The sequence below is a fragment of the Mirounga leonina genome, unplaced genomic scaffold, assembly GCF_011800145.1.
Source record: "Mirounga leonina isolate KUSES-001 unplaced genomic scaffold, KU_Mleo_1.0 Mir_168, whole genome shotgun sequence".
NCBI classification, from domain to species: domain Eukaryota; kingdom Metazoa; phylum Chordata; class Mammalia; order Carnivora; family Phocidae; genus Mirounga; species Mirounga leonina.
This window is the reverse complement of record NW_023270426.1, coordinates 43,174,695-43,195,415: the sequence shown is the minus strand read 5'-3', so window position 1 is coordinate 43,195,415 and position 20,721 is coordinate 43,174,695. Positions and strand designations below refer to the sequence as shown.

At 37.0% G+C, this 20,721-nt stretch overlaps 1 protein-coding gene across 1 annotated transcript in view; it reads right to left on the bottom strand.

Moving 5' to 3' along the window:
* Positions 1 to 5,882: 5,882 nt before the first annotated feature.
* Positions 5,883 to 20,721, bottom strand: part of SLC30A5 (solute carrier family 30 member 5) — a 36,256-nt gene continuing 21,417 nt past the window's right edge. The window contains exons 9-16 of the mRNA XM_035014569.1: positions 19,784 to 20,072; positions 19,400 to 19,608; positions 18,315 to 18,472; positions 17,351 to 17,480; positions 14,307 to 14,508; positions 13,444 to 13,670; positions 7,354 to 7,482; positions 5,883 to 6,723 (exon numbers count right to left, since the gene is read on the bottom strand). Of these exons, the coding sequence (XP_034870460.1) occupies positions 6,553 to 6,723; positions 7,354 to 7,482; positions 13,444 to 13,670; positions 14,307 to 14,508; positions 17,351 to 17,480; positions 18,315 to 18,472; positions 19,400 to 19,608; positions 19,784 to 20,072 (1,515 nt within the window). The 3' untranslated portion in view covers positions 5,883 to 6,552. The remainder of the gene's footprint in view (positions 6,724 to 7,353; positions 7,483 to 13,443; positions 13,671 to 14,306; positions 14,509 to 17,350; positions 17,481 to 18,314; positions 18,473 to 19,399; positions 19,609 to 19,783; positions 20,073 to 20,721) is intronic.

Here is a 20,721-nt window from a genome sequence, read left to right as displayed (position 1 = left end):
GATCATTATATATTTATTGCTTAGGACATTGCCAATCTGATACATGGTAAGGAGTCAGTAATTTATTGCTTTTCTTCAGTATTTATCACAAACTGTTCTTCACATATCAGTCTGTCTCCTCCATTAGGGCAGGACTTTGTTTCATTGATGACTTTAGCCCTATAGCAGAGTCTTGGTATAAAGGATTTCAGTAAATTTTTGTTGAGTATGAATGAACTTATTGAATGCTTAAAAAACCATAAACAATTGAATTTTATTATTTTCTTAGACAGTTTTTCCCTATGTGAATATTAATATTGGCAGATCTATGTACTATACTTTGTTGCAGGGGGAAACCTCCTTGGTCTTTAAATTTAAATGGAAAATAGCAATTAGGTGGAACAATGTGTACTTGAAAAAATCTGCTCCACCATACTGCATTACTGAACTAGAGCAGTTAATGCAAACTTAGTATGTGATAATGCCAGAGTACTAGGAGAAAAAAATGCATGAGATGATCATGTAAACTGCTTATACGGTGCCTAGCATATCGTAGCTTCTAAATTAATAATCACTAACAAATTATAAGAACACTTAAAAAAGAAAATGCAATAATATAGAAGTTAAATTGTAAGTTAGATTTTGACAATGAGGGGCGCCTGGGTGGCTCAGTCGTTAGGTGTCTGCCTTCGGCTCAGGTAGTGATCCCAGCGTCCTGGGATCAAGCCCCGCATCAGGCTCCCTGCTCCGCGGGAAGCCTGCTTTTCCCTCCCCCACTCCCCCTGCTTGTGTTCCCTCTCTCACTGTGTCTCTCTCTGTCAAATAAACAAATAAAATCTCTTAAAAATTAAAAAAAAAAAAAGATTTTGACAATGATATATACCTATGCTGGATGCAGATATAGAACATTCCCATCACTTCAAAACTATGCCCCTGGGGAGACAAATTCCATCTCCCCAAGGCAACCATGTAGTAGGCAGAATAATGAGCCACTCCCCCTCAAGATGTCCTTGCCAGAATGCCTACAACCTGAGAATATGAATATACCTTTGAATATGTTACATGGCAAAAGGGACTTTGAAGACCTCGAGATAGGGAGATTATTTTGGATTACCTGGATGGGCCTGGTGTAACCCCATGAGTCCTTAAAAGTAGAAGAGGAGAGCAGAAAAATAGGTCAGAAGAAGATATAACAGTGGGGAAAGAAACAGGAGATTTGAGGTGTGAGGAGCACATGACCCACCGTTGCTGGCTGTGAAGATGGAGGAAGCCAAGGAATACAGGTGGCCTCTAGAAGCTGGGAACATGAACAATGAAACAGGGGCCTCAGTCCTACAACCACAAACACTTAATTCGGCCACCCACCTGAATTAGCAAGGAAATTGATTCTCTCCCAGAGCTTCTGGAACAAACAGTCCTGCAGCACCTTGATTTTAGCCCAGTGAGACCCATATCAGACTGTAAGACAGTTAGTGTTAAACATCTAAGTTCGTGCTAATTTGTTATGACAGCAATAGAGAATATAAACCATTTCCTGTGCTCTATCACTATCGTCTTTGTTTTTGCATTTCAAGTACATGTAATCATAAAGTATGAACTCTTTTGAGTCTGGCTGCTTTCACTTGACATAGTATTTTTGAGATTTACCTCTATTTTTGAAACAGTAATTTTTTTTTAAACTGCTGAGTACTGTTTCATAATGAATACATTATAATTTATTTATCCATCTTCTTGTTGATGGGTATTTGGGTTGTTTCTGGTTTTTGGTTATCATGATTATGTACATTCTTGTACAGTTTTTTTGTGACACACCTTTCCATTCCTTGGGTAAACTTGGGTAAAGATCTAGCAGCAGAACTGCTGGGTCACAGGGTAGATGTATGTTTAACTTTCAAAGAAATGCAAACAGTTCTCCGAAGTGGCTGTATCATTTCACTCTCCCACTTGCACTGAGTTCCAGTTGCTCCATATCCTCACTTCACTGAACTGAGCACTTAAAATGTATTTCATTGTGTACCTTAGTGTACCTCAACAAAATAGAGAAGAAAAAAATGTAACAGAATACCATATTTGTATATGCAGAAAATATTCATCATCTGTCTCAGAAACCATACTGTGGATAGACAAAGCACAGAAAAATTTTTGATTAAAAAATCTAATTTTACCAACATTATTTACTAGAAAATTTTCCTTCTGAAAATCACTCTAAAAATGAAATGAACATTAGTGGTTTTATAACTGAACTCAGGGGTGCCTGGGTGGCTCAGTTGCTAAGCGACTGCCTTCGGCTCAGGTTATGATCCTGGAGTCCCGGGATCGAGTCCCACGTCGGGCTCCCTGCTCAGCAGGGGGTCTGCTTCTCTCTCTGACCCTCCCCCCTCTCATGCTCTCTATCTCATTCTCTCTCTCAAATAAATAAATGAAATCTTTAAAAAAAAAAATTTTATAACTGAACTCAGTTTAGCACCTATGTATAATCTCTGCATATTTAACTTGCATATGAATTAAGGCTATAAAGAAATGTTTGCCTTAAAATTCTTAAATTTTAAGAATTTGTCTTAAAAATTAAAAAAGTTCTGATAGAATTTTTATTATGTGAGGGGTGCTTGGGTGGCTCAATAGGTTAAGTGGTTGCCTTTGGCTCAGGTCATGATCCTGGGATGGAGCCCCACATTGGGGTCCCTGCTCAGCAGGGAGCCTGCTTCTCCCTCTCCCTCTGCCTGCCGCTACCCCTGCTTGTGCTCACTCTAATAAATAATAAAATCTTTAAAGAATTTTTATTATGTGAGCTTTACTTATCTATTTTTCTATATATTTAAGTAATCTCTATGCCCAACATGGGGCTTGAATTCACCACCCTGAGATCAAGAGTTACATGCCCTACTGAGTAAGTCAGCCAAGTGCCGTCTTAAAATATTTTAAGACATCTAACATTGCTGAGGGGAGGTAAACTGTTACAATCTCTATACAGTACAATTTAGTGTATTTTTCAAATTTATAAATGCCCTAAATCCTTTGATTTTAAAATTCTGCATGCTGGAATATATTCTACATATTTATTTGCACATATGCAAAATAGTATTTGTGCAAAGCTGTTCGTATCAGCAGTCTATAATAGCAAGACATTGGAACCAACCTAAAAACTGCATCAATAGGGTTACTTTGCAGCTAAGGCTACTTTTTAATGTTTGGAATAATTTCTAAGTGAAAAATAATACATACATGTATTTGTATATTCATAAGATATCTGTAAGGATATACTATAAACTGACAAGTGTGGTAATTTCTAGAGAGGAGAGCTGTGTATCTGAGTGACAGGGGTGTAAAGCTTTTTGCCATTTATTAAGATTTTCTTTAATTTATTTATTTGATAGAGAGAGAGACAGACAGCGAGAGAGGGAACACAAGCAGGGGGAGTGGGACAGGGAGAAGCAGGCTTCCCGCAGAGCAGGAAGCCTGATGCGGGGCTCGATCCCAGGACCCCGGGATCATGACCTGAGCCGAAGGCAGATGCTTAACGACTGAGCCACCCAGGCGCCCCACCATTTATTCTTAAATTCTGAACCATGTGACCATTAACTAGTAAAAACAAGTATCTCTGCATTGATATAATAAGTATCTTAGGGGAGAATCATAATCTAAATTTAAAGGAAAACCAGAACCCTTAGAGATATCTAATTATAACTAGCTTCATTATTCTTTTTTTTTTTTTTAAAGATTTTATTTATTTGTCTGTCAGAGAGAGAGAGAGACCTCAAGCAGGGGGAGCAGCAGGCAGAGGGAGAAGCAGGCTTCCCACAGAGCAGGGAGCCTGATGTGGGACTCGATCCCAGGACCCTGGAATCACGACCTGAGCCGAAGGCAGATGCTTAACCGACTGAGCCACCCAGGCATCCCTAGCTTCATTATCCTACTGAAATTAGGAAAGTTTAAAGTCTGATCAATTATTATCTAAAAAGAATAATAAATCTATATTATAACAGATGTAAAGTTAATTCTTTTTTTAAGATTTTATTTATTTGAGAGAGAGTGAAAGCAAGAGAGATCACAGAGGGAGAGGGAGAAGCAGACTCGCTGCTGAGCGGAGAGCCCGATGCAGGGCTCGATCCCAGGACCCTGAGATCATGACCTGAGCCAAAGGCTGCCGCTTAACTGACTGAGGCACCCCTAAAGTTAATTCTAAGTGGAAATCACGTGCTTTCCTAAATTGGTAATATGGGAAAAACAATGGCTGGAGAAAAAAAGGAAGAGGAGAGAAATTAGTAAGTACGGTAAACAACCACCACCATCCTTCTTGGGGTAAATGAACTGTTAAAAAGGCCACTGCGGTATTATTTTGAACTTTAAAATATAGTTTATATCTTGGGATGCTGATTTTAATAGAAAAAAATAGACAAATTAATGAAAGCTACCTTTGCAGGCACGTTTAGAATAACAATTCCTCAATTTTATTGAGTCCTTTTCAACTTTCAATTCATTAAGAAAATTTTTTTTCAATTCATTTCACATACATTATTCCTTTTGCTCCTCATAACCCTATAAACTTAAGCAAATTTTATTCTGGTTTTATGTACAAGGGAAAAAAAAAGATACCCAGAGAACATGATTTGCCTAAAGTCACAATGTTTGTATGAGCTAGAAACCATACCCTGGTGCTTTTTTTTTTTTTTTTAAAGATTTTTAAAATTTATTTATTTGACAGAGAGAGAGATAGCGAGAGAGGGAACACAAGCAGGGGGAGTGGGAGAGGGAGAAGCAGGCTTCCCGCTGAGCAGGGAGCCCGACGTGGGACTCGATCCCAGGATCCCGGGATCATGACCTGAGCCAAAGGCAGATGACCAACGACTGAGCCACCCAGGCGCCCCATACCCTGGTGCTTTTAATACTGGTTTCCCTACTTCTGATCTGCATCCCCTTCAGCCCCTGCCCTATGTCTCACCTTATCTCTCATTAGAGTAATTTAATTTTTCTGCTGTTGTATGCCTCCTAGGAAATGACAACTTTAACAATGATGCAATATTTACTGTACCTATCTACTTAAAAAATTTTTTAACATACCAAAATTGCATTAAAACATCAATATGCAATTATTTTCCCACCACTCAAAAATTTTAATTATGTATTGAAGATTCTGGACCAGAAAATGTGTAAAGATAAGACAAAGAATATCAAAATAACTTATAACAAATTTCTAAAACCTCTCACATATTATAATTGTTAAGATAAAAATATGATTTACAATACATGTTTGCTGTTATGGTACAGTTAAAAAAATAGTACCCATACTAAAATTAATTCATCCTGCTTATCAAAATTCCTATTGTAAGAATGAAAATATTCAAATGCTTATAAACAGGTATTCAAAAATTTCTTTTGAACAACATTCTTTGGTGTTCATAAAGCTGCATATTATTATAGATCTATTTATCATACAGTTTTTTCAGACTATACATTCAGTTTAAATTGGAAATGAAAAAATATAAATTAGATATTGCTATAGAAAGTAGTTACAGGGTAGATATTTTGATTTCATGGTGCCCAAGAACTTACGGACAAGATTTACTTACTAAACTAACTACCTATTCTTTGATACTTCTTATAGATGTACATGTTCCAGAAACTTAAAAAAAACGTTATGTTTAAAGGCAGAAAATTCAAATGTGAGTTGACATTATTTATGATTCTCTCAACTGGTTGTTCCACAAAATATGGAGCTAAATGAAAAGATGAGAACCCTCTCACTGTTTGGATACCAGCCTCACAAGCAACTTGGAATGGGAGATTCATAACAAGAAATGGAATATTCTACTTCAGAGGAAGAAGACAAGTGATTGAATAACATGCACACAACTTAGTATAAGTTCTTTACCCTAATAAAGTAATTATTCATTTGCAAATATTACCAAAAGTAAAAAAATTTATTTTACAGAGTGGTTGGTTTTTGTAATACATCAATAATGTTAAACTTCCCTATTCTCACTGCTTATCTCATTTCAGTGGTTGTTTTTTCTCAAATAATTTAGTTTACATTTAAAGTGGCAATACAGCTTTTACTTAATGGATTTAAGTTATAATTAGAAACCAGTTTTATATACAGAAACTCCATAAATATAGAACTTTAATTCCTATTTTATCCTAGGGCTATGCAAAAAATTGACTAAAAATTTTTCATTTGGGTCTTTGTAATAAACATGTAAATACATTATTTACAATGGAGATGCTTTCTGACAGAAAGTAAACACACAGAAGTAATTTTGGTCTTCACTAGAATCCATCATTATATGTTCATTTTTGAAGATGATGTGATACATCATGTTCACTCAAATTTTAAGATTCCTGTTATACACATAATTCAAGTAATTATTTGACTTGTACAATTAATGCTTCATTCTGTATTTAAATATCCTTTAAGAAAGATTCCTTGATCCAATAGTAGGGAACTTCAGAATTTTTTTCAAATACAGCAAATGCTTCTGTACAATTATGTGCAATTTTCTTCCTTCTGGCAGTATTATAAATACCGAGTAATTTAGTCTTCATTGTTCATACCCCAGAGGTAATTCTCGAGTTATCTCACATGATGTAAGTACCATCTTTGTAGTATTTCATGGACTCCATTTGTTTTGTGATAGCTAGAACATCTTGAAATCCAGTACTTAGGCCAGACATATGTTGAAAGTATGCCTCTTTTTCCACTTGAATTGTTAAATTGTTTACTCCAGCATCTTTAAGTATTCCTGTAACCTGTTATCAAAACCCATACATTTTAAAGCATTTAGATTAATACATTTAGTGTATGTCTTAAATAACTGGTATTACCTATCAGGTGTTTCATAGCCACAGACAGTCAAAGATAACCCTCAAAGTAATATTTATTATTTATTTACTTGGTCAAATATTAGCTATAATCCTTTAGATGGCCAGTAAATTACTGACCTGACATTCAAAGTTGAAAAGGGAAACAGCTTTTGTTTCCAATATGGTAGGTTTAGAATAGGAATATAGGAACTGCTTTGATCCTTGCCTCCAATCACAGTGTTATACGCTGCCAGCTTGACTGTGATTATTATTAATCTAGATCTGTATTTATAATAATTTATTTCTGGATAATCGATTGGGAGCCAAGGTGGATCATAAGTAAACTTTATTACATTCACTTAAACTTGTCATCTAAATACTAAAACTTAATTTTATTTTAACCATTTTGGGGTAGAAAACAAATCTAGATATAAAAAATAAGTTATATTATCCTTGGACAGCTAAAAGATTGATATTTTTGAATAAATGATTACTCAACCGTATGATTTATAATATGTCCCAGTTTATACATGAATTAACTCAAATGAAATTACTTTAAAAACAAAAGATTATCACCTGCTGTACTATTCTTTGTTCCAGCACATCAGATGTCACCTGTATATGAATTGTTCCTGCCACAACACTGGCTGAATGACGCCAAAAATGAGGGTCTCGGTATGATATTAATCCTTCTATTTTCTGTATCTGTCAAATAAAAGGAGAGGTGATGTAAATGGACTTAAAAGGCTAATTTACTTAACACAAAGCAATCTTTTTGGTCCAGAAACCACTATTAAGCTGATTTTTAAAAAAGATAATAAGGAGAGCAAAGAAGTAAGAAAAGAAAGGGACAACTCATTTGAAGTAAAGTTGCCTAAAATATTTTGAACTGGGAGTGATGTCAGGGAAGACAGCTCTGAAGAGGAAATGAATGGGGGTCACAGGTGTCTTTACACTCAATAGTTGCATACCCATTTTCACCTCTTTAAGAGGTACTTTGCCTTTTCTAAACATTGGATACTTTCAATGGACTACTTGGTTTCCTCACGTTCATACACAATTCACATATTAATGTTTATATAAACATGTTCAAAAGATATCCTCTATGTTTTATTTTTTTTTAATTTTTTTTTTTTAAAGATTTTATTTATTTATTCATGAGAGACAGAGAAAGAGAGGCAGAGGGAGAAGCAGGCTCCCAAGGAGCAGAGAGCCCAATGCGGGACTCGATCCCAGGACCCCGGAATCATGACCTGAGCCAAAGGCAGACGCTTAACGATCTGAGCCACCCAGGCGCCCTCCTCTATGTTTTAAATGATTTTTTTTTAAAGGTTTTATTTATTTATTTGGGAGAGAGAGAATGAGAGAGAGCACATGAGAGGAGGGAGGGTCAGAGGGAGAAGCACACTCCCTGCCGAGCAGGGAGCCTGATGTGGGACTTGATCCAGGGACTCCAGGATCATGACCTGAGCCAAAGGCAGTTACTTAACCAACTGAGCCACCCAGGCGCCCCATCCTCTATGTTTTAACAATGAACTGATTAAGTAATAGATATTGCATACAATGTAACACTACATTCATTAGAAAGGTATGAGAGTGTTTATCAACATGACATAACTAAATGGGGAAAAATTAACAAAGCAGTACAAAACAGTTTTCATCATTTTTATTTTCAAATCTTTTTAAAATTTTTCTAAAGATTTTATTTATTATTTTTTTGAGAGATAAGAGTCTCCTCTGAGCAGGCAGCCCCGAGCTGGGGCTGGATCCCAGTGCCCTGGGATCATGATCTGAGCTGAAGGCAGACATCTAACCAACTGAGCCACCCAGGCACCCCTATTTTCAAAATACCTTAATATAGAAAAGCACATTTTAAAAGTGCTTCTTTCCACGGGCACCTCATTGGCTCAGCTGGTAGAACATGTGAGTTCAAGCTCCACATTGGTGGCAGAGATTACTTAAATAAAAACAAAAAAAAATAAAAAATATATTTTGGAAGTTTTCCAGAATGGGCATAATTTATTTTTGAAATAGAACTTTTTTTTTTCCTTTTGGTAGGATGTAGGATGTAGTATTCACTAATAAGAAGGTAAGAAAACTTTACTAATTTTATTTATGAAAACAATGTAAAGATGTTATTCCTTAAATAGTCAAGATACCAACTTTTCATCAGTAGATCCTAATTTAATATGATATGGCAAGGGCGTCTGGCTGGCTTAGTTGGTTGAGTCTGCCTTTGGTTCAGGTCATGATCCCGGGGTCCTGGGATTGAGCTCTGTGTGGGGCTCCTTGCTCAGCAGGATCCTGCTTCTCCCTCTCCCTACTTCTCCCCCTGCTTGTACTCTCTTTTTAAAAAAAAAAAAAAAGGGCGCCTGGGTGGCTCAGTCGTTAAGCGTCTGTCTTCAGCTCAGGTCATGATCCCAGGGTCCTGGGATCGAGTCCCACATCGGGTTCCCTGCTCCGCTGGAAGCCTGCTTCTCCCTCTCCTACTCCTCCTGCTTGTGTTCCTGCTCTCACTATGTCTCTCTCTGTCAAATAAATAAATAAAATCTTAAAAAAAAAAAAAAAAGAACATGTGACTCTTGTTCTTGGGGTTGTGAGTTTGAGGCCCATGTTGAGGGTAGATTATTTAAAAAGGAAAAAAAAAGGAATCAAATTCTCTTTCTCAGGGTCATGAGTTCAAGCCCCATGTTGGGGGTAAAGCTTACTTAAAAAAAATGAGGGGTGCTTGCCTGGTTCAGTCAGTAAAACCTGTGACTCTTGATCTCAGGGTTGTGGGTTTGAGCCCCATGCTGGGTGTAGAGATTACTTAAAAATAAAATTAAAAAAAAATTTATTTATTTTTGGGCATCCGGGTGGCTTAGTTGGTTGGGTGTCTGCCTTTGGCTCGGGTCATGATCCCGGGGTCCTGGGATCGAGCCCCACACTGGGCTCCCTGCTCACTGGGTGTCTGCTCCTCCTTCTCCCTCTGCCCACCTCCCCCCCACCCGCTTGTGCTCTCTCTCTCAAATAAATAAATAAAATCTAAAAAAATTTTATTTTATTTTATTTTTTTAAGATTTTATTTATTTATTTGAGACAGAGAGAATGAGAGACAGAGAGCATGAGAAGGAGGAAGGTCAGAGGGAGAAGCAGACTCCCTGCCGAGCAGGGAGCCCGATGCAGGACTCGATCCCGGGACTCCAGGATCATGACCTGAGCCGAAGGCAGTCGCTTAACCAACTGAGCCACCCAGGCGCCCCTAAAAAAATTTTATTTTAGAGAGCAAGACAACAAGAGAGTGGACACACTAGTGCGGGGAGGGGCAGAAGAGGCAGAGAGAATCTTAAGCAGATTCCCCACTGAGTGCACAGACTGATGCGGGACTCAATCCCAGGAACCTGCGATTATGACCTGACTGAAATCAAGAGTCGGAGGCTTAACCAACTGAGCCTCCCAGGTGCCCCTTAAATATAAAATCTTTTTTACAAAAATATTATTTGAGAGAGCAAGCGAGTGAGAGAGAAGTAGGGAAGAGAGGGAGAAGCAGACTCCCTGCTGAGCAAGGAGCCTGATGTGGGACTCGATCTCAGGACCCTGAGATCATGACCTGAGCTAAAGGCAGGCACTTAACCAACTGAGCCACCCAGGCGCCCCTTAAATATAAAATCTTAAAAAAAAAAAAAAAAAGATATGGCAGACCACAAGCTGAAAAACATTTATTTTGTATTTGTTTTTTCTATGAATTGCCGGTTTATATTCTTAGTCCATATTCCTACAAGACTTTTTTTTTTTTTTTAAGATTTTATTTATTTAGGGGCGCCTGGGTGGCTCGGTTGGTTGGGCGACTGCCTTCTGCTCAGGTCATGATCCTGGAGTCCCAGGATCGAGTCCCACATAGGGCTCCCTGCTCGGCAGGGAGTCTGCTTCTCCCTCTGACCCTCTCTCCTCTCGTGCTCTCTCTCACTCTCTCTCTCTTAAATAAATATCTCAAAAAAAACTATAAAAAATATTTTATTTATTTATTTGAGAGAGAGAGACAGAGCAAGAGAGGAAACACAAGCAGGGGGAGTGGGAAAGGGAGAAGCAGGCTTCCCGCTAAGCAGGAAGTCCGATGCGGGGCTCAATCCCAGGACCCTGGGATCATGACCTGAGCCGAAGGCATACGCTTAACGACTGAGCCACCCAGGTGCCCCAAGACTCTTTTTCTTAATTTAAAAAAATTATTTTGGATAGTAAGTCTCTGCCTGTTTATATGTGCTGCAAATATTTTCCCCTTGTCTGCCTTTTCTTTTTCTCCCGAGTTCTATTTCTATTCCTGTATTCAAATATTTTCCCCCATTTATGTTCAAAAGCTATTACAAGAGTTTTGAAAATTACATTTAATGTTTCATAAGAAACTTGCTCAGGTTTGCAGGTTCTTTATCTTTCCATTAAAAGATGGAAAAAAGGCATCCTTGCCATGCTTCACATTTGATTAGTTGCTTCTATATTAATGCATAAAAGCTTTGGAACAAATTGGTCTCAAACAGGAGCAGTTCACGTCAGAAAAAATTAGAATATGAGCTAATATTCAATTTTCTACATTCACAATGCCTGAGAAAGCATTCTGATTATTGCAAAAGTTTACTTAACAAAAAAGTTCAATATGAAAATGCACGTGACCTGATTTTTATATTGTAGTAAAAGTGCTTTGGAGAGAGGACATGTGGAAGCAGTTGATTTCTTCCAGAGTACACACCCATTGTTTATACTCGTTCCAAGACTTCTAACATACCATTTCCTCATATTACAACCATTCCAATCTTGTTCTGTGGCCCACTAGTTGCCATTTCCACACATTCATCGTGTATCACAAGACTGACAAAGAGATTGAACCCCTGCAATATTCCTTGGATGTGTCCGCCACCATTTAATTTCAGTGATAATTTCTGGTCCATAAATTGTTTCAACTTGGGAGTGGGTGAGCTTTGCTCATGGTGTCCACTCTGTAAAAGATCTGTTTTTTGTTTTTTTTTTTAAAGATTTTATTTATTTGACAGAGAGAGACACAGCGAGAGAGGAAACACAAGCAGGGGGAGTGGGAGAGGGAGGAACAGGCTTCCCACTGAGCAGGGAGCCGGATGTGGGGCTCGATCCCAGGACCCTGGGATCATGACCTAAGCCGAAGGCAGCCGCTTAACTGACTGAGCCACCCAGGCACCCCGATCTGTATTTATTTGTTAATGGAGTCTTCTGCTGATCGATAATTTTAAATTGCTCTTATCTCTAGATTTTCTTCCTTCCTTTTTGGCTTCTAGGTGTTTTTTTTTGGTTTTGTTTGTTTTTTAAGATTTTATTTATTTGAGAGAGAGAGAGAGAGAGAGGGAGAAGCAGGCCCCTCACTGAGCAGGGAGTGCGACGTGGGGCTTGAGCCCAGGACTCTGGGATCGTGACCTGAACCGAAGGCAGATGCTTAACTGACTGAGCCACCCACGTGCTGCACCCCCTTCTTTCCCCCGCCCCTGCTTTTTTTTCTTTAAAAAAAAAAATATATATTTTTTTTTTGAGAGAGAGAGCATGAGCATGAGTGGGTGTGGGGTGGCACAGAGGGAGAGGCAGACTCTCTCCTGAGCAGGGAGCCTGACAAGGGGCTTGATCCCAGGACCCTGAAATCACCACCCAAGCTGAAGACAGACGCTTAAACAATTGAGCCACCCAGGTGCCCTTTGGCTTCTAGTTTCAATTCAAGCTTATTAAAAAAGGCTTTCTCTACCTCTGTAGAGAAATATACTAAAAATATTCTTCTATTTTATTTTAGTAGTTTTGTTATTTTTTATCATTTACATATTTAGTCCACTGGAAATATGTTTTGATATTTGATGGTAAAGAGATATAGCTTTTCTTTTCCACCAAGTGGAAATATTAATTAGGCCCACCCTTTTTCCCCACTGATCTGAAATGCCATCTTTGCTACATACTGAATTCCATAAATTCCTGGGTCTGTTTCTGCACAACCAATTTTCTAAAAATTGATTTTTGTGTTTACTGTTGTGCAAGAATAAAACTGTTAGTTGTGTTAGTTAATTCTGTAACTTTATAATCACGGAATGGGATCCTATTAGTTAATTCTGTAATTTTTGTATTTTTTTTGTTGTTTATTCTCAAGCATTAACTTTTCCAAATAAGTTTCTAAGTAATACTGGATTACCTAGTCTCCCCCAAAACAAAAACAACCAAAAGAAAAGAATCTCAGGAGAGGCAACTGCACTGAGATTTAAATGAAAGAAATACAACTTCACAATACAGTTTCCCATCCAAGAAAAATCTCTCCATTTATTCACTCCCTATTTTATATGTTATTTATTCATTTATTTTTGAAAAAGAGTGTGTGCGCACACACAAGTTGGGGGGGGGTGGGCAGAGGGAGAGGAACCGAGAATGTTAGGCAGGCTCCATGCGGATGCAGGGCTTGATCTCACGACCCTGAAACCATGACCTGAGCTGAAATCAAGAGTCAGATGCTTAACCGACTGAGCCACCGAGGTGCCCCTTTTTATGTCCTAAAACTGTATTTTCTTAATTCATATTTTGCACATTTCTAGTTGGGTCAACTTACTCGATTTCAAATGCTATTTTATTTATTTATTATATTTTCAAATTCTATTTTAAAAGGAAAAAATACAGTGAAGAAATTGCACACAGTACCTTTTCTAAAGCAACATGTAGTTCTTTTTCATATTCTGGTGGCAGTCTCAAAAGTAGAACCTGACAGGCATCTTTAATCAGTGGAACAACACTGAGAAATATTAATACAGCAATAAAGAGAGAACAGAGGGGATCAGCAATGAACCATCCAAACTGCTCTATAAGAACTGTGGATACGATCACACCAATACTGCCAAGTGTGTCTGCCAAAACATGTAGAAATACACCTACAAGTAAAATATGAAAACATTAAAAATTAAAGCACATCTAATTTAGTTCTTTTATCCATTTTATAAATATTACTGGGTACCTACTATGCACCTAATTCTGCTAGGGGATAGTACTTAAAAACAAAAAAACCATGGTCACTGCTCTCAAAGAATTCACAGCACAGTGGTAAAAAGGGAAAGATACAGGCAACTATAGCACAGAGTGGTGAGTTTTATGATGGTGTGGTTTTCCTAGAAATCACACGAGCCAAGTTTTGATGTTATCCAAATTAAGCAATCACAATAATTCAACACAATAAGTGATAAATAATTCCCCTATATATTTTACAGTACAATAAAAATTTCCTGGTTCTTTTGTAGTGAAAGTTCATAATGACACAGTATTTCCCTTCCAAATAGTATTCATGCAAATGTTACTATGAAAAAGACTCTATAATACAATAATCTATTTAAAAATTGACATTTATGAACAAATGTGAGCATTTTCTACAGCAGATGACTTCAGACATTTTTTTAGCAGCAGACTGTTTTTCAAAAATACAACTGTACCAGAAGCCTAATATTTAATACAAATAAGACAGTGTCAATTCAGAACACACTTGAAAAGTAGGGCAATATTTGGCAAGGACTCACCCCTCATGTTAGCATTCATGCCTCTGCCTGCAGATCCGTGGCTGTGACCATGCCCATGGTCACTGTGTCCATGCGTATGGTGGGAATGACTGTGATCAGATGAATGACAGCTTCCCTGAGAAGCTCCATGGTTATGGTTATGGGCATGGCTAAAGGCACAGATACCAATAAGGTTTACTATCAGCCCTCCAACTGAGACTGGCTAGTAAAAGGAGAAAAGAAAACCTTTAAATTTGTAATTTTAAAAGTACATTTGTTATTTAAAAGTTACTATATATCTAAATATGTTTTTCTGTTTACAGTTTTCAAAGTATTTTTGTAAAACCTAAGTTCAGTAAGGAAATCCAAAATTTTTAAAAAGATTTTAGAATATTTTAGAGGAAACATTTTAACTTTCAAATAGCAAAGTTTTGACAAGTAGAGGAATTTGGGCTTGCTTTAATCAAGTGAAGAACAAGTACTTGGTTCATGGTTTATGAATAAGTTATGCTAGAGTTTTGTTTTATTTAAATAAAGTTTGAAAGTACTGCTTACTAGAGCAAGTATGCACTGTAGCTGAAATCTCATTTTTATTTCGGTTTGTAAGGCAATGATTATAATTTACTAACTAGTGGATTACAAATACATATTATCTTATTGCGTTTCTTAAAATATAGTAAAATTTCCCAAAGTAAAAAACATGTAATAGAAAAACAAACATGTAATAGTAACCTTTCACCTTTTTTTTTTTAAACAAAGTGAATGGAATTATCTTGATTTAATAATGCCACATAACACCCCAAAGGATAAACAAAGTTACTTACCCTTGATTATCCTCTCTTACAAAATGATTTTGGATGGTTCAGGGTGTTACTTAATTTACATATATTAAAATTTCTCCTTTAGAGAAATCCACTTGATTTATAAAAATAATATATAAAAATAATGGGGACAGATAATTCTAATTGATTTCCAAAGTTTATTTTTTAATTTTTTTAAAAGATTTTATTTATTTATTTGACAGAGAGAGAGATAGCAAGAGAGGGAACACAAGCAGGGGGAATGGGAGAGGGAGAAGCAGGCCTCCCACAGGGCAGGGAGCCCTATGCGGGGCTTGATCCCAGGACTCTGGGATCATGACCTGAGCCGAAGGCAGACGCTTAACGACTGAGCCACTCAGGCGCCCCTGATTTCCAAAGTTTGTAAGACAAGAGATTTACTTTAGTAAACATGTATTATACACTTCTTACTGAGGCTCAGACCATTTATCTGTCAGATTTTAAAATTTTAGTTAGCTTTATGAAGAGCTTGAAAATGGTTACTGAATTTTGAATTAAATCAAACACTGCATACAGAGACCCCATCATCTCAAGTATTTCTCCTCTAATGATAAATACTTCATTTGTATAGATTTCATCAGAAAAAAGTAACGTAGAAAGTGCAAGCTCCCTATAATCTAACCCCCAAAAATTAGTCACTAAGAGAATGGTGTACTTTCTATGCACATACTAAAATACATACATAAACACATTTTTAAACCAATAATAGCATCATATTATAATGCTACTTTGGCATTTTTTTTTTTAACTTAGTACAGTTTATAAGTATTTTTCATGCCAGTGTATACAGATATGCCTCATTCTTTTTATTGGCTGTACAGTATCCTACAAATGACAGCTTTATTTCTTTATTTAACCGGTCTTGTCCTTGGTGGACATTTTTTCACCATTATGAACAATGGCACAAGGAATCATGCACCTTTACACACCTGTGCAAATATTTTTCCAAGTATTTCTGTAATAAATATTAAAGATCAAAAGATAAAATCATTTAAAATTTAAAATATATTTCTAAACTGTAATCCAAAGCATTTTACTAATATAAGCTTCCAGCAACCAGATTTATAACTTACAGTCATTCAACAATTAATTGCTGATTTCCTACTAACAAGCCAGGTCCTAGAGTTTAAGAGTTAATGACAGACAATTCAGGTCCTGAAGATACTTCACTTACATCTTTAATTGTGGAAGAAAGACAAAGGAGTTATAACTCAATGTTGCTTAAAAAAAAAAAAAAAAAAAAAAAAAAAGGCAAGATACAACAGGAATACTGAGAAAGGGAAATCTACCAAACTTTGAGGAGGGAAGAGAGGGATTAAGGGAAAGTATCTCACTGGAAGAGACATATAAGCAAAGTCCTGACAAAGGCTGAAAGGCAGATGTGAGGGAAGGGCATGCCAACTACAAGAAACAGCACATGCAAAGGTTTGGAGGTAAAGGAAGAACATTATAAACTACTACAGCAGTAGTACAATCAACAAAGTAAAGCCTTTAAAATGATAATATTTTTCTGATTCTTTCCCTATCATTTTGCAAATTTCCTCAGGTAGTTATTTATTTTTTAAAGATTTTATTTGACAGAGAGAGACACAGCGAGAGAGGGAACACAAGCAGGGGGAGTGGGAGAGGGAGAAGCAGGCTTCCTGCCGAGCAGGGAGCCCGATGTGGGGCTCGATCCTAGGACCCTGGGATCATGACCTGAGCCAAAGGCAGACGCTTAACAACTGAGCCACCCAGGTGCCCCTTCCTCAGGTATTTAAAAAGCATATCTTCACACAAAAACATTTAATAAGTCAGAAAGAAATCTGTATGTTTTAGACTGTCACCTAAGGGCGCCTGGGTGGCTCAGTTGGTTGGGCGACTGCCTTCAGCTCAGGTCATGATCCTGGAGTCCCAGGATTGAGTCCCACATCGGGCTCCCCACTCAGTGGGGAGTCTGCTTCTCCCTCTGACCCTCTCCCCTCTCATGCTCTCTCTCACTCTCTCTCAAATAAATAAAATCTTTTAAAAAAAAATAGACTGTCACCTAATATTCTGACTAAAATATTAGAGAAAAGGATTAATTTCTAAGAGTCAGCAGCATAAATATAATTACAAGATAAGAAATTATGTTAATTTAAATTAAAAAACAAAACCTTCCTAGATCAGTAACTATGAGTAGTTAAACTTTAGCATGGAAAATGCTGTAGGGGGTATGAATAGAAATTCAAACAGGAAAATACTTACTGTTAACATGTGTGTGTCTAATTCCGGAGGATCAATTAATCTAGCCACTGACTCCATAAACACAAAAAAAGCTATTACCATTAGAAAAAGTCCATTAATAAATCCAGAGAGAATTTCTATTCGGCCATACCTAAAAATGTAGAATGTATTTTTAGAAAAGGAAAATGATAAATATTTTTAAAGTAAAAAGAGGATATAAGTCCAGATTTTCAACTACATATATAAATAATACGATCAGAAAATTACCAAGATTTTAAACACCATACTAATGCTGGAAGAGTCTTTCTGTACTTAAGTTTGTTGCAATTACAAATATTTATCTAAGTCCTTCTTCAATGTTTCCCCTTACACAAAGCCTTTCTTAGCAAGAAGTTCCTTCTTTCCCTTTAATGGGCTCTCCTTTGATGGGCTCTGTACCTCTGTCACAGCCCAGAGATTTTGCTTTGTACCAAAATTATTTGTATTTTTGGCTCACCTAGCTTTCAAAATATTAACAGCTGAAAAGAGCTGAATTTATCAATCCATTCAGGGTAGGTCTTATCAAAATTCTTTGTACAAATCAAGGATTCTAACATTTGTTGAACTGAATTATTCAGTTGATGAAGGGATATTTCATGTTCATGCATAGTCCCTTCAAATTTTGAATACTCTAACAGCAAAGATGCAAATGACCATGCACATTCCATTGTCTCAAATAAACTGTTAGGCAAAGAGCTCAAAATCTAACTGATTTTCGCTCTCTCCATACAAGAGGAATTAGTCAGGGAATATAATCTTGAGCTTACTGCAATTTATTATTTATCATATGCTTGGTTTATTTCCTCGTATCTACTTCAATTTAAAGAAAACTAAGGCTCTGAAAAATTATTTGTATTAAAAGGAATAAAATTTTATTCCCTAAGATGGAATTTGCCCCTAGGATTTTTTCATTGTGTTATATCACCTTGATGGTCAGTGTACCTACCCATAGGAGAAAATCCGAGTTGCTTTCCATCTACTCATCAGGGCCGCAAAAAGCCCCATGACCAAAGCAGAGCAATCAAACAGCATGTGAAATCCATCTGAGATCAGACCCAAACTATTGGTCAACACGCCATAGAATAATTCCACAAAGGTAAAAAGCTAAAAAAAATTTAAAGAAAAACGGGAGGAATATGTTAGGAGATTTCAAGAGATTTATCAGAACTTAATCATGAGAATTTTAACCTTTTAGTTAAAAAAAATTTTTTTTTAAAGATTTTTTATTTATTTGACAGAGAGAGAGAGAGAGAGAGAAAGGCAGCAAGCGAGCACGAGCAGGTGAAGGACAGGCATAGGGAGAGGGAGAAGTAGGCTCCCCGCCGAGCAGGGAGACCGATGTGGGGCTCGATCCCAGGACCCTGAGATCATGACCTGAGCCGAAGGCAGGCGCTTAACCAACTGAGCCACCCAGGCGCCCCTTAACCTTTTATTATGCAAATCTTACTTGAAGATATACTGCCACTTTATTTCAATTCATATAAACTGTAAGATAAGGACACCTGGGTGTCTCAGTTGGTTAAGCATCTGCCTTTGGCTCATGTCATGATCCCAGGGTACTGGGATCAAGTTCCGCATCGGGCTCCTTGCTCAGCTGGGAGCCTGATTCTCCCCTGCCTGCTCTGCCTGCCACTCCCCCAGCTTGTGCTCTCTCTGACAAATAAATAAAATCTTAAAAACAACAACAACAAAACTGTAAGATACTACACTGAATCAGATATGTTCATCTTATAAATTATTTAAAAGGAAATAGTTTCATTTATGTCTGTAGAACTCAATAAACTAGGCTATAAAATGTTAGCAACCTGGTCTATGGTGAGATCCTATAAGAAGTAGATAAAAATCTAAAATGCCTCAAAAATTGTTTGCTTAAGTAGTCTGAATATGATCCTGTAATCCTCCTATCACTGAGAGAAAATATAATTTTAGCCCCTGAGTATCAGAAATTTGGTAATTATGAGAATTATACCAGACTGTCAAAATTAAAAGATTAAGCTTTTAAGATATGCCACAAATATATAAAAATCTTACCAGATTCAAGCACAAGAAGTAAAAGATCTGCCTAGAGTCATTCTCCTCAAGAATCTGTTTTAGTGATTCCTTAATAAACCTGGGGATTGACTGGGAGCTATGCTGGAAAGCATCACCCATGAAGTTATAAAGAGGTGTTCCTTCAGGAGAATATCCAATTAGGGTGCCTTTCTGTCCTCTCTTGGAAGGAGATGACAAGATGTTGGCAGCTTTTAAAAAAGAGAAAACAACAGCAACATTACAAGTTTTAAAAGCTTAAGCTACCAAAATCAACACGGTATCTCTCAGCACTAAATGCAAGCACTAAACAAATTCCCAAATTAAGTAAATGATTTCAACATCAGAATCCATGAGATGAAATTTCCCGAGGGGAAAAATGCTCACACAAAATGAAGAATATAGCGCTCACTACCACTCCTCCAGACAGGACATGTTCAGTGCTTTCCTGGTGTGCTGCTTTGTTCATAGCTCGAAGCTGGTCTGTTATTGGATGTGTCCAAAAATTTCCAAAAAGTAGAGCACTAATAAAAATGGGAAAGGATCCATAGCGGGCACATTTGGAAACTTCCATTTTGACTGAACAAATGGAATCGACATAGAAATCCAGAATCATGACAAAAAAGATAACTGTTGTGAAAGGCATAATGAGAGAAAACCAAGACTCAACTTTACTCTAGAAATTAAAAAAAGGAAAAAAATAGTTAGTACTACACCGGAATAAAGTTCACATCTTATGTTTTAGTTAATCCCTTTATATTTAAACAAATATTCTAACTCAATGATTCATAAAATGCCAAGACATAAGAGCTGCAAAATATTAGTACATTTCCCAGTAATCCCCAAAGTATTGAAAGCAAAAGCACTATGGTTTAATAATTATATAAATACTAGGTGACCCACAATCCTTGTAACACACAATAACTATAAAACGGGTTCTTTAGGAGTGTCTGGGTGGCTAGTTGGTTAGGCATCCGACGCATGATCTCAGGGTTGTGGGATCAAGCCCTGCAATGGACTCAGCACGGAGTCGGCTTGTCTCTTTCCCTCTGCCCCTTCCCCAGCTCACTCTTTCTCTCTCTCTCTCTCTAAAATTAATAAATATTTCTTTAATTGATTCCTTTGGGCCACAGGAATAGGATGAATATACAAATGTAATAGTACCTCATTTGTATTCTCTATAAACAATAAATTTACTCCAAAATTTTTCAAAAATGATAAAAAAAGCAATGATAATTTAAGATTCTTGCAAGCTCAAAGTGAAATAAAATACAATGTACTGAACTAAAATTTTTTAGTAAGAGCAATTCATTTTACTTATTACC